The sequence below is a fragment of the Motacilla alba genome, chromosome 3, assembly GCF_015832195.1.
Source record: "Motacilla alba alba isolate MOTALB_02 chromosome 3, Motacilla_alba_V1.0_pri, whole genome shotgun sequence".
Classification (NCBI taxonomy): domain Eukaryota; kingdom Metazoa; phylum Chordata; class Aves; order Passeriformes; family Motacillidae; genus Motacilla; species Motacilla alba.
The window spans coordinates 25,196,578-25,210,734 of NC_052018.1; the positions used below are offsets into that span (position 1 = coordinate 25,196,578).

The 14,157-nt window shown below is 38.3% G+C and overlaps 1 protein-coding gene across 38 annotated transcripts in view; it reads right to left on the minus strand.

Moving 5' to 3' along the window:
* Nucleotides 1-14,157, minus strand: part of DST (dystonin) — a 289,183-nt gene that overhangs the window by 16,434 nt on the left and 258,592 nt on the right. For all 38 annotated transcript variants that reach the window (XM_038134003.1, XM_038134007.1, XM_038134006.1 and 35 more), the window contains 7 exons: nt 13,737-13,943; nt 11,940-12,059; nt 8,230-8,399; nt 7,124-7,283; nt 5,499-5,693; nt 4,195-4,323; nt 735-878 (listed from right to left, as the gene is read on the minus strand). In XM_038134003.1, coding sequence (XP_037989931.1) covers nt 735-878; nt 4,195-4,323; nt 5,499-5,693; nt 7,124-7,283; nt 8,230-8,399; nt 11,940-12,059; nt 13,737-13,943 — 1,125 coding nt within the window. The remainder of the gene's footprint in view (nt 1-734; nt 879-4,194; nt 4,324-5,498; nt 5,694-7,123; nt 7,284-8,229; nt 8,400-11,939; nt 12,060-13,736; nt 13,944-14,157) is intronic.

Genomic DNA, 14,157 nt, shown 5'->3' on the forward strand with positions numbered 1-14,157 from the left:
AGCTACTTAGGCCTACTGATGTTTGCATAGAGGTGTTAAATGTAGTGGCTCATCACTAACAGTAGCTAGATAACTAGAATTCCTAGTCCAACACATTTCTTCCACAGATATTCAGGATTAGGTGCTGCTAAACACAGTAACTAGCACATTCAGGCAACATATTAAGAACTTTAACTATATGTGTGAGCTAGTGAATCACACGGGATTTGGTGCCAGTTTTCCTCCTGGGCACTCCTTTGCTATCACCAGTATTTGGTTTTTCTTTAAACTTAATATAAAACAGAAAATATTACGTTAACAGCTGAGGGTACAACCTACCTGTAGCCACTTAAATAATTTAGATATCTTCTAGATTAAGAACATGTTGGACTGAAATCCTCCCTAATATAATAAGAAAATCCTTCACATTTGCCCTTGTATTTTCTTTCCTTTGTAACTTTTCAATTTCCTTCTAGAAACTACTAGTTTTCCTCACTTGGGAAGTGTCAGACAGTATTTCCTTTAATACATACAAACAAAGGAGCTTGACCATCTGCTTTAGCTCTTAAAGCCCTGTAAGTTTTGAAAGAAAGCCTAAGGAAGCACAGTATTCACATCCATCACCATGGGTATTTTAAATGTTTAGTTCTCAACAGCTGGATCATTTCCTCACAGTGTAACTACCATGTTAGTTGTCAGCTGTGTTCTAATCGAAGATGGACTGCTGCAACGAAGATGGTTCAACATATACTGACCTCTTCAAACCTGGCTCTGATGATTGTTATCCAGTGCTTAATGGTGGTGATGGAGTCTGGGTGGCAGATAGCCAGAATAGCTTCTCCCATACCTGTTGCTTTATTCAGTTCTGCCTTTTTCTCTTCCAGTTTCTTCATAAATTCCTAAAACAGAGGTAATAATTTTAATTAGATGCTGACAAAATTTGCAAGAGAAATCCGAGTGCATGATCTGGAAGGTCATGAGCCTCTTGACTGCTCAAGCAGATTCAAACTGCAAGAGGAAAATTTCACTTGTATGAGAAAAGCTTAAACTGCTTAAAAAGCCTGTTCTCATAAAGTACTAAACAAAGCTCTAAAACGTTATCCCAGCTTGCTGCTCCTTAAAAGCCCACCACAATCTAATGCATGCCCTTAATAAAAGAACAAAGGGAAATCACAGCATTTAGAAGTGCTGTAAACCAGCTATATGATGGTTAGAATCACTATTGGCAACATTTCAATGACTGGGTTTGTCAGTCTCAGTAATTCTTCATAATAAACTATCAAGCCCCTACCAGCGGCTTGAAATGTCCAGCTACAATTGCATGCTCAGACAAGATGACAGAGTTCAGCAGCAGCTCTACTAAACTAACACAAATGTGACAACTCAGCAGCTGAGGGGAAGAGACACAGCATGTGGAAAAAATCTCATAAAAGCAGAAGGATGTTTACAGCTTTAGGCATCCAAGCTCACAGTTATTGGTATTCCAATGATAGCAGGACCAGAAATGAATGTGGTGGGGGAGAAACAACAATAAGAAAAAGCAACTGAAAAGAGGACTTTTCCTATCCTTCCTATAACTTGCATTTCTTTTCTTTTCTTTTTTCTTTTCTTTCTTTTTCTTTCCTTTTCCCCTTTCCCTTTTATTTTTGTTAAACATTGCTTCTACAGTGGTTTTACTTTTCTGCCTAAATGTTATGCAAGTCTGTGTGTCTTTACGAGCATCCTTATCTAGAACTGCTAATATCTCTCAGTGCCTAGTGGAAATTTTTTCATACTTTAACATCTTTAATTAGGCTACAAAATGGAAACATGTCTCTGAAAGCTTTACTCTTCCTCTTGCCAGCTATAACACCATTTATTTTGGATTAATGATGAAATTAAAGATAAGCCAAGTCAGGTCCTAGACAATGCAAAATGACCAAAACATTGTAAAAATAGGTTCTTCAACAACTCATAATGACATTATCCTGTGCCTTTACAAAGTAAGTATGAAGCTATTATGAAGTAAAATGTAAAATAGAATCTCTTCTACCTTGTTCCAGAAGCCTGGAATATGTAGGCTCTATATTTAAATGTATTTGTTGCTAATTGATTTTGATTTAAGCTGTAATTATTGCCAGAGTTTAAGATCCAAATCATAACAGCAAACCTTCTCTCACAAAAACACATGCAGCCTTACAATATTTCAGTTCAACATGCTTTTGGAAAAGTTGAATTGGATTATAATGAGAGATTAACAAAACAAGCCAGAGGCAGGTGGAAAACGGGCAAAAAAACCCCATTGTGTTCACCTGCTCAGCTGTACTAGAGTATTTCAAGAACTAAATCTATGACACACAACTCACAGTGTATTAAACTCTCCCTAATTTTATTGAACTCTGTGGCGAACCAGTGACACAGACACATTTACAAAAGAGGAAATGGGAGGCTTTTCACTGAGCAATGCAGGGCATTAACCCACTACAGCTCTCAGTACCATCTGGATAAAATACTATTCTGAAGAAAACATTTCTACAAGTAGTTCAGTAAAAATGCAATAAAACTATTTTACAAAAATCACAGTGACAAAAGGATGATACATTTCATGTTTATGTAATAATTTCAGTCATACATTTTTATTATAGTATACAGCATTATAATGCATAATACATGGTATTTAAAAGTAACATATATGTATTCTTTCCTTATTTTCTTTTTGTTTTCTTGAAAGCTAATCTTATCAGCTTAAAAGGAGACATAACCTATTGAGAAAGATTGTGTGAGTGGTAAAACTGTAGTACCATGATCTTTCTAAGCTTGAAAATTTCTCTTTCTATTGTTTGCCCTTTAAGAGGAAAATGTGGTTGGGAGAATACCTTCTAAAGCCTACTAAAAAAATTTAAGTACAGTATGGCCACATCTAGCACCAAGATTGCTTGTGTTGTGCTAGCTGTCATCCTTCCCAGCTGGACAGGGTTTCTCAGAGACAAACTTTGCCTTGAGGCTCCAAGTTATGCTTCAGCTTTGGCAGCGCAAATTTTAAAATTAGTACAGAAATATTTTGCTAATCCATCTACAGTGTGGAGGAAGACATTTAAAATTCTCTTTTCTAATTATTTCAGTCGACTTAAGATTTCACTCAGTTTTCTTCTCTGTAGTCAGAAAGTTAAAAAAATCAAATAAAAGGGGACTGGTAAAGCACATGTGGAGGAAAGGCAGCTAGAAGACATTTCACAGACTGAAGCTGCTGCTGCCAACATTAGTCAACACACTGTGAGGTTGCTACATCAGCACATGATGTATACACACATTTGATGTACACATATATTTGCCAGCTTATGACTAGCACTCAGTTTCCAGGGCCCTAAACTAAAACTGAAATTTTTTTTTCAAAACATTTCATTTTAAGTGCATTGGAAACCCCTCAGTTAAGAACCATTTAATAGTCCTGTCTTGCATGTCTCTGCATAATAATATTAGCAAACTCAATTTAAACAGGATGCTTTTCCAACCTCCATTTCATAAATTTTGCTTTAACTTTCTTCAGAGCAATGACGAACATATCCAGGACTTATAACTTGTTCTATAACACTGTGGGCACTATGCCCTTGTTACTATTTTGTGTAGGCTGCCCTGTGCATGTTTGTAGCCTCCTGTTTGGAGAGTGAAAAATTGACCTCTATGATCCTCACTTAGCCAATTTCCCATTTCATTACTGCAAAGTTAGTTTGATGGCCTGTAATTTACTACCTGCAGTACCTATGCCACTGCAATACTACAGTGGCCAATGCATGTGAAGTATGGCAGCACACTGTTTCACAAAAGGTTCCTGGATGCTAACATTATTCTGCTGACATTTACAAATGACCTTGCAAGAAAAGTCTATTTAGGTCAATGGTGCTAAGGAGACAGATACACTTTTGCTACTGTAGCAGTCTGTATGGATTTCAGGCATGGGATGCTCCACAGAGGGGCTTGCATCTGTCCCTAAATCTTTATAGCAACTTTCTAAAGGCCCATTTTTTAATAAGCCAAGATGACTCCAACTACAGCCCAACACCAGTGTGGACATCAAGCTCTTAACCACATTAAATTTCTAGCTTCTCTACAGAAAGAATTGCACCAACACTGGATGCTGGATAGAACTACCTGGGATAGACTCTGCCTCCTTTCCTCTATTCTACCACCTGTCAGAGCCATTAGAATGAAGAGGATCCTCTGCACGTTGTTGCTTACCCTGTGCTGCTCTATCAGTGTTCGCAAGGCCTCTTCGTCATCTGGAAGGATGCCGTGGAAACGAAGAGCCTGCTCTGCCTCTGCCAGCCACTCCAGAAGGACATGGACAACTGAGTGGAATTCTTCTGCCTGTTAAGATAGAAGAAGTCATGGTCACTCATGAGATGACCTGATAGACACATTGCAGCTTACACAGGGAGATTGAGCCCACATTTGGAATCATTAATCATCCAGCAGTACCAGCACATTATCTTTCCATTAAAAAGTCAATGATATACAGCACTACATTTTCATAACTGTAAAAACAGCTCATGCTTCCCAAAAAAATTATAGGGAGCCTAAAAGCCTGTTCATGCTTTTAGCCATCTGATTTATATTGTATTTGCAGCTCAGTTGAGAATGTCATGACATTCTTTACACTGACAAATTACACAGGAGGTGCTTTCAGGGACCAGCTGGAGAGAGGAGAACTATTGTCTGCACAGCCTAAAGCACCAGTAAAGCAAAATGAATTGACAGCCTGTTGGAGAGTGACTCTCGTGTCTAGAAAAAACAAGAAAGATTCACCTTTGGATACAGCCATATTCAGATACAATTAGTGTTTGAGCTAAGTTCAGGATTGCATCTGCTGAGCAAAGCAGAGAGGGAATATTGTATATAGTGGATACATTGCTACTGCAGGAGCCCCATTCTAGCATCAGTCCAAGCTAGTGTATCTCCAGAGAGCTGAAAATCCATATTATCTCAGGCTTGGAAACAGTACAGATACACCTATTTATTGGGATTGGTACCAGATAATGCAGACATACATAGACTGTTCTAGGTCATGACTGCACTCACCACAACTCTTCTTCTCTGAAGTACCTCACCGTGCATTGCAATTGTGCCAATGTAAAGAATTTTTCAATACACAAATCTATTTCTTTCCAATAAGGCACAAAAAGCATAAATATGATTGCAACCTCCTGCTTCTTGTGAATGGGGCATAGTTCTTTATCATCCTTCATATTTGACTGTGACTTCAGTGATTTCCTTAGATGGTAAGGTCTTTGAAACATTTGTTTTGCATTTGTGGCAGAGACTAATAATAAAAGGAATAATAAATGCTAAGAGGCACTATTTATGTGCTGTGGTAAAAGGATAAACAAGGTAAGCAATGCATTAGCACGCAAATGAGCATTTTCAAATGTAATTAGAGGGAATTACATCAAGTGAAAATGAAATTAAATTTTTGGCAACTAAACTGCAAGATATTTTTCACTCTTTCTCATACAGTATGTGTAGCAACATTATTATTCCTCTACCTGCCGAAGGGCCTGTTCCAGTCGTGTTTGCTTGGATACTGACAGGGCACAAACTGTCTCCCAGCGAGTGCTCAGCTCCTGCATTTGGACTTTGACCCAGGAAGAGTCATCACGACTGCCTTCTATCAGCTCCCTTGCAGAGCGCTTCAGAGCCTGGACACTGCTTGTTCTTTTTCCCAGCTCCTTCTGGAAAACCTAGACACCATCAAATGTATTTGAAATGTTTAGCTCATTAAGAATGCTTATGTAAAAAACAAGAAAAAAACTGCTGGTTATGAAAAGAAATGAAAACACAGATTTATTTTTGTCAAAAGTAACTCTGTTTAAGTGATGCGAAACACCTAAGTTCTATTTATTAGATTCTGTAGGAAGATATTAACACTCTCCTCTAATACAATAAAACTGGATTATGGTAGGAAAATGTCAGGCAGATCCCAAGAATCCATCCTGGTGCAATGCATGGGAAATCTTGTCTCCTTACCACTGCTGGCTTCCCATTCTTTATCAAAGCAATTGATCTGACACAGATTAACACATAAAATTGCTGTGGGAGGAAAAGATCAGATAAAAACCTAACAAACAAGGAGAGGGTTTAAAATCATCCAAACAGAAATAAATCCCCACCTGGGGGTCTAAGTAAGGTTGTGGATCTTGCTGCTTATTCATATACCTATGTGGGAATATGTTCACTGCAGCAGTAGGTTGAACAAGCTCCAGTTACTTAAAAGAAGCTCCTAAAAGAAGATAAATACAGTGTGCCGTGCCACTGACTGTGACCGACTTGTGATGGACAGAGGGATTTCAGAAGCAACTGAAGCATTGTGCAGGCTAATTTTTATAGACAACCCATGTTTCCAAACACTTTTTTTTTTGAGGCACGAAATCTCCTCAGTGGGGATGAGACACTGAAAGTCACAGGTGGATGAACAGAGGCACCTTCACCTCCTAATCTTTCCAGGCTGCAGAGCTCTGCCTATGTATCATCTTTTCAACACAAGTAACTTCAGCAGCCATTTCTTCCGTTCATACTGAACTGCACAACTGGGATTCAGAGGCAGAGTCCAGTATCTCCTACTTGTTCCCACATCCTAAACCACTTCAGTAACATAATACTGCAGGTTTCCAACACAGGCTCCCTGGGCCATGTTCTAGTTGAAATCTATGCATAACTTTAGCACTGTAATTATTTTTTTCAATAAATATACAGCAGCCCCCCCAGGTCTGAAAAGCTGCTGTAGTCATGATAAGTGCACGGGACATTTAGTTAGCAGATGGACTGAAAAAGAGTTGTCTGCCCCAGAGTTTTCCAGCAAAATAATTTTTGCCATCTCTTGCCCCTAGACACACATTTGCAAATGCATATTTGTGATTTATGACATTATATTAATAAATACACAGGGTAGCACAACAAAATAGAATATCTCAGTGCTAACTGGTATTAATGAGTCACTAAGAGTTGTCCTCTTTCATGTATGTTTTATAACATTTTCTATTGTTGACTAAATTTGTGTTACAGAAGTATTTCATATTTCTAAAAATTACATAATAGTGAAAGATAAAGATATTATTAAAATGCTACACTTATGAGCAGGCCAATAATTAAAAACCAGTGTTTTTTGAATTACCTTGTGGTTGTCAATCAAGTTCATTACTAAATCGATGTCTCCATGTACAGGTTGGTCTTCTGCTAGTTGAGGTTCAATTTTGTATAACCAGTCAATGAGGGCTTGCAGAGCATCAGTAAACTGTCCTGAAAATAGCAGGGCTTCCTCCAGTTTATTTTGTCTGAGAGGGGAAAAAGCCAAACAGCCACACACAGATAAAGTAATCATTTACACACTTCAGGAAAATATTTTCAGCATAAAATAATAGAATCATGGAAGTATTAGGGTTGGAAAAGACTGGTAAGATCATTGAGTCCAACACCACTACATCCCAGCACCACTACATCATGTCCCCAAGTGCTACATCCACATGCCATTTGAACACTTCCAGGTATGATGACTCTGACTACCTCCTTGGGCAGTCTGTTTCAATGCTCCACAACCCTTTCAGAGAAGAAATTTTTCCTAAAATCCAACCTAAACCTCTTTTGTGCAATTTGAGGCAGTTTCCTCTTGTGCTGTCATTTTTTGCCTGGGAGAAGAGACCAATCTCACCTGGCTACAGCCTCCTTTCAGGCCCTTGTAGAGAGCAATAAAGTAACCCCTGAGCCTTTTTTCCAGGCTAAACAAACACAGCTCCCCAAGCCACTCCCCATCAGACTTGAGCTCCAGACCCTTCACCAGCTCCACTGCCCTTCCCTGGACTGGCTCCAGCCCCTCAATGTCTTTCTCACAGTGAGAAAGAGCCCAGAGCTGCACACAGGATTTGAGGTGTGGTCTCACTCGTGACAAGTACAGGGGGACAGTCACTGCCCTGCTCCTGATGGCCACACTATTGCTGATACAGGCCAAGATACCATTGGCCTTCTCGGGCACTTGGGCACACACTGGCTCCTGTTCAGCTGGTTGTTGACCAGTACCTCCAGAGAACTTCAAATCAAGTTTCCCCTTTTAAAGGGCTCTTCCTTCCACTTTCTCCCCTGCTCTTCCTACAATATCATTAGCAAAGTATGCATTTGCAGTATTTTACTGCTTTGGCATTCTTAATTATCAATCAAGCTAGCCACTCTGGGTCTACTTTTACACAACAAATTCCAAAAATAGAAGCTTTTTTTCTTTTCATTTACCTTTCCACTGACTTTCCACAAATTGTATCCCATTTATCTCTTAGTTCACTCAGCATGTCATCAAGTTTCAAATTGTCATCAGCCAAGGTGGTTTTCTCTTTCAAGGAACGTCCAGTCCTATTTGTGGTATCATACACAGAATGTTTGGCACCAAGAGATTTCTGGAATTCCTATATATATGGAAAAAAAAGAAAATATCCATATATCATTAACTGCTTACAGACCGCAGTTAATTATTTTTTTGACATACTACTTACAACATAAATTTTAAATGCTGCTGCAAGAATAATTTAAACTTACTGCAAAAATTTCTGTGCTCGTGCCATAGTGCACCTGGGGCTTGACAGTAGCAGACCCCTGCCTTTTGTCCTTCTCTGGAAATGTAGCTCTCTGATTATTGGAACAACTTTGAGAAAATCCCTCCTCCAGTGAGGGCAATGTTTCCTACCATAATATTCCCAAATTTCAGCCTAGCAGTCAGAAGGATGTGAAAGAACTGCTACTTTGGGAGCTACTTTTAACTGAGCATTCTTTGCACTACATTCTTACAAACTAAGATTTCAAGCCACTTGTAGAGCTCCCCAAGAGTCACAAAGGTTATTCTGGTTTAGCTCAACATGGACAAGCTGGGAAACCTCTGAGCAGAAGCAGCAGTCAGGAAACATCCAAATAACTCAATCTGTGCTAGAAGTAAAAATCACAAGCAGGTTTCTGTGCCCCAGAACTTTGGACAACGACAGTGGCAGAGTGTGCCTGCCAGCTCTGCCAGGTCCTTTTGCACAGATCCTCTGTAAGCTTTTCACATACACAGGAGAGCACAGGAAACACAGCTCATCTGATACCACACAGGAATTAACTGACCGACAGAGTAAATAATTAAATAAAGGAATACAGGCAAAAGACAGCACCAGCCCAACAAGGCAGCTTTTAAATTGCAGCAATGCTTGAAATGCTTTATTTCACACCTACATGAAGTGCTAGCAGGGAATCAGTTGAAAAAAATTAACCACAAGTTTGCTTTAGAAAACCCTTATATACAGCATGAAATATTTTTGGGTTTTTTTGTTACCAAAGAAGCAATATTTGTATTTCCTTACTATTCTTTCCTTTTCCTCATATAAAACAAGAAAACAAACTTTAAGAAAAAATATAATTGTCAAGCTAGGACTACTGTAAAAATAACTATAATTTTCAAAATATCCCATTTTTTATAGCAGTTGCTTCAATACAAACAATATGTCTATGCTTCTTTTATTTGATGGATTTTGTTAACTACTTAACACCACACAATGTTACTAGGTTTGCACAAGGAAACACAATAAATTGCTGCCACAGAAAGATCATACAGGAAAAACAGATTTAAAGATGGCAAAGGATTGCAGTTAGTTCATTCCCTGAGACTAAACCATATCTACTTTCATTTGACTTCAGGTATAACTGAGAGTAGATTTTGGTTTAAGCTGCCAGGGACAGATAGGAAAGTTAATTACTGAGATTTTTGTTCAGCTAGATACCTTCCTTCTAAGGAAGATGGGCACACAGAGATAAAATTAGCCAGATTCATATAAATGTTCTGTAAGAACACTCAGCATTAGCACAGGAATAAATTGGGTGACCTACTGCGGGTTTTTCCACTCCTGACTCCTAAAAATGAGAAAAAAATTCCAATAAACAGACCATGAATAACCCCCAAAAGTCCCTGGCAACATGCTAGATATGAGTGAGAAAGAAAACATATTATCTTGGCTTTTCTTTTTCAGGGACTTTTTTTTTGGCAGTAACGACTGGCAAAGAGTGAGTCCAAATTATTGCTTACAGCACACATTCAGATGGGACAGCAAAATCCTTAACTAAATAGAGCAAGGAAATCTTCAAGGCTGGACAAAAAAGACAAAGACAGACACAGGGTATATGTGGGAGTGGAAGGAAAAGACTCAAAATACAAGGAAGGACGTTGCAGTGTTGGGAGGTTTGACAACTCATTAAAAAACAATTGAGTTGATTTCTTGAGAGGCTGGTGTTTGAAGTTTAAAGTGACAAAGTTCACCAAACTCCCTCTCTCGCACACATTCATCTTTTTTCTCCAGATCACCAGTTTCAATCCTTATGTGCCTGTACCAGTTTCATCCCATTCCTTAATGAGATTCAAGCAACTCAGGCTGTAATGCTCTGCAGGCTTTTTACATGAAAGAAGCTGAAGAAAAGAAATCAGTGACAGAAGTGATGAGTCTGACAGTCCATTTTGAGGAAGCTTGGTCTCATAAAACATACTGCTGTAGGTATAAAGCACATATCAAGTTTATCAGGTTTAACATTTCTGAAGATGGGATGAGGACACAGGTAGAGAGTCCTGAAAACCACAAAGCAAAGTCACAGTGCTGACCGTACTGTGAGGAATTTGAATATGTAAAGAAAAAAGAGGACTGAAAGGATTAGAAGATTAGTAAGACTCAGACTATCGTAACAGCAAGATCCCCCCCTGCCAGTTCAGATCACTAACTTCAAATTCTGGCAGCAGCAGCAATCCCAAAACAAACTGATATTGCAGAGTTGGCATAACAGAATGTTAACGTAGGTTTTATCTAAAGGTTTTTAACAGCAGACACAGGCAAAATTATTTTTGCTTGACCATATGCCAGCTCTCTCTATATTAAAGGAGAATGTTTTCCTGGCTGATAAACAACACATCATGCAACCTGGGAGATGATAAAAAAAATAAAGCAGACTGAAGTCATTATTATACATGATAAAGTTTGTCGGAGGTAAGGGCAATCAACCAGAAGCTACAGTGAAAAGAAAAAATTAGATATGCAAACCCCTGCGAATATTAAAAAAATTAAAATGTTAAATATTTAATTTAAATATTTAAAAAGAGGAGTAAATGGAGAACAATAAAACTGACATAAAAGAAAATATATGCCAAAAGATAGAAAACTAAATGATTCTAGTGTTTAATGAAACTGTCCCAAGAGAAATCTTAATATCTCTGAAGATTCTACCTCTCATTCACTTGATCTTCAATAATATATTATTCTAGTCATTTTAAAGAAGTCAGTCAAAATGAAGTAAAGACTACTGTCTTTGCTTTTACTGCGTTTGATGGAGTTACAGAGCTTTACACTGTCCTTACGAGTTTGACAAGCCAAGTGAATGAGAGAGATTTTTACATATTTACAGCTGAATTTCTGAAAAGATGGTTTCAGAATTTTGAATCCAATGAAGAGAAATATGGAGGCAGTATTTGCTCTAATACTGTCACAGTATCTTCTAGGAGATTTCATTAATATTTCCACTTAACATAAAAAGCAACTGCCAATCAAAATACTTAAGATTATTTTTTACTTTTGAAGTTGTCCTGAAGTACTAAAAGAAAAATCTCAACCCAAGTAAGTGGACAGTAAATGTTTGGTTTAACAACTTAAAGAAAGCCTCTTCAGAGATCCCTATTCTGAAATGGTATTATTCTGCTTTTTAAAGTTTCCGTGTTGCTGTACTATTCTTTCCTCTTAATTTTCAACCATTCCCCCACATATCAGGTACTGTGAAAAGTTCTTTTCATTCACACCCTGTAAAAACACCATCATTTAACTTGATGTGAAAAAACACCCCATTGCAGTGAGGCCACAAATCTGCTTTCTTTGATGACTGAACAGTGCAAGGCCAAAAGACTTAGCTACATTTCACTGGGCATTTTGTGTGTCATGACTCACCTTATGCTGTGCAAGCTGCATCTTTATTTTGTCAGGGTCATTTGCAATTTCAAGATCTGAGTCCAGAGATTTCTCTGATTCTTCCAGCCATTCCATAAGTTTATGCCAGGCCTCATGGAACTAAAGGAAAGTCATATTTGCATGGACTTTAAAATTCACTGGTTCATGAAACAGTCCAAAATCATTAAACCCCAACCAAGACCAGCAAACAAATAAAAAGTGATGGTTTTTTTCTCCCTGGTCTCTTAAACAGAACTGGTCTAGCCATGTGCCCACTGTGTAGTAGTCTCCTTTCACCAAGTGAGTTAACAACCTTTAATGTACAGGATGTGCACATATCATACGTATCTGTCAGAGACATACTGGCAATAGCTGTCAATATTTGGTCATTTGGATTTCTACAGCTTTAGTAATGGATGGTAAATACAGAAAGAACAGGCCTTAGCTATTGCTTATATAGGACCATGGAAGTAAATCACTGGGGAAAACTTCTGTCTGGATGACTGCCCAAGATGTTCCCTGTAACACTCTTAAAAGCTCTCATTATATCAAATGCTATCTCGATGAGCAAGGAACAGATTTTTGATCTTCCTTCCTGTTTCAAAGAAAAGAGCACTTCAGGGAAGGAAGCAGGGAAAAAGTAAAAATTCAACCAGCTTTCACAAAGTGTCATCCGTTTGGGTTTTAATTTTTCTAAGCTGGTTATTTCTCTCTCTCTTGAAAATTCTTCTTGCCTGGGCTGCCTACACATGGAAGCACAAGAAATTAGTTCAGAAACTTTTCAAGGCATCTAAGACACTGTTGTTCAGGTGGTTAGGCCTTGACACTAGTAGCCTTCAGTACTCCTTCCACACTCCACACACACAGCTCTCATCTTAACAACACTGTATTCAGCTTTGTAAATGCATATTGAGATGAAATCCATCTCACTGCAGACCTGCTGTGTGTGTGAATGCACAAGAGAAAACTGCTGGAAAATAAGAAGCACGATTGGCTTATGGGCTAATTCGTTGCCCAGAGAACTTCTTGCTCTATGAGCTGAGGGGTGGAAGTGGTGAACATTGGAACATGGTTTAGCTGTGAACATCACCAAATCTTGAATGATCATGTTCCCTTGAACAGAAAGGAGCTAGAACTTCCTGCTGCTATTTAAACAGCTTACATTCCTCTCAGACATTTTGCATCTTATCATTTATGTTCCTCAGTGAAGGAAACATGTATCTAAGGACACAAACACGCATCCTCCCAAATAAAGAAAACTGTGAAAACAGCCCCCTACCCCCAAAAAACAACCTCTCTGGGTTTATAAGGAAATAAATTGAGATATCTTACCACACAGAAGATACTGGTTTAGTAACTAACATAAGAGATTGAGTGATAAGTGTTGAGTATAATCAGGACACAACATAGACCCAAGAAGAACATGCTAAGGAATACTCCCACATATCAGTGAAAAGGGTTCATCACAGTCTTTAAAATATAGAGGGTTGATTATGAAACTTCTTTTTGAAGACAGATGGCACTAATACACATCTGGAATCCATACTGCAACTTTCTTTTTTCAGACTATCCTATACTGCAGACAGAAGTCACTGCTTGGGTTGAAAATGATGCTTTCACTTCCCAAATGAAGTGCTCTGGGATTGAATCACAGAAATTGTTCCACTAACTCAACACTGTCTGTTACACTAAACCCAGGCTTGCTTTGTAAGTGCTTTAAAGCATCATATTCTTCAAGAATCTGGATGCAATTACAACTAAGTTCAAAGAGCTGTATAACAGCTTTTGTCCCATTACCTGTTTGGCTCTTTTCCTTGCATCATCCAAAGCTCTTCCCCTTTCAACTAAGCGTTGGACTACTTTTTCCCATCGACTCTGTACACTGATCAGCAGATTCTTAATAAGGACAACGTCCTGTTTCTGGCTGAAATATTTCAAATGAGTTCCAGTTTTGTCCAGCTCTATGACCTGATCTCGATGAGAGTTCACTTCTGTGGCAAAAACCTTGGAAAAAAAGGGTAAAAATTACTGAATTCTGTGTTGGGTAAACACTGAAACAACGCAGTCTGATAAAGAATGATGTAGTGAGAAAGACTACAAAACACAATTTTAAAACAAATGAAATGTTTCTCTGAGTGCCAGCATTATAGGATTCATTTGGACATTGTTACAGTATCTCCACAGAGTGGGAGAAAAACATTACACATCTGTTTCTTTA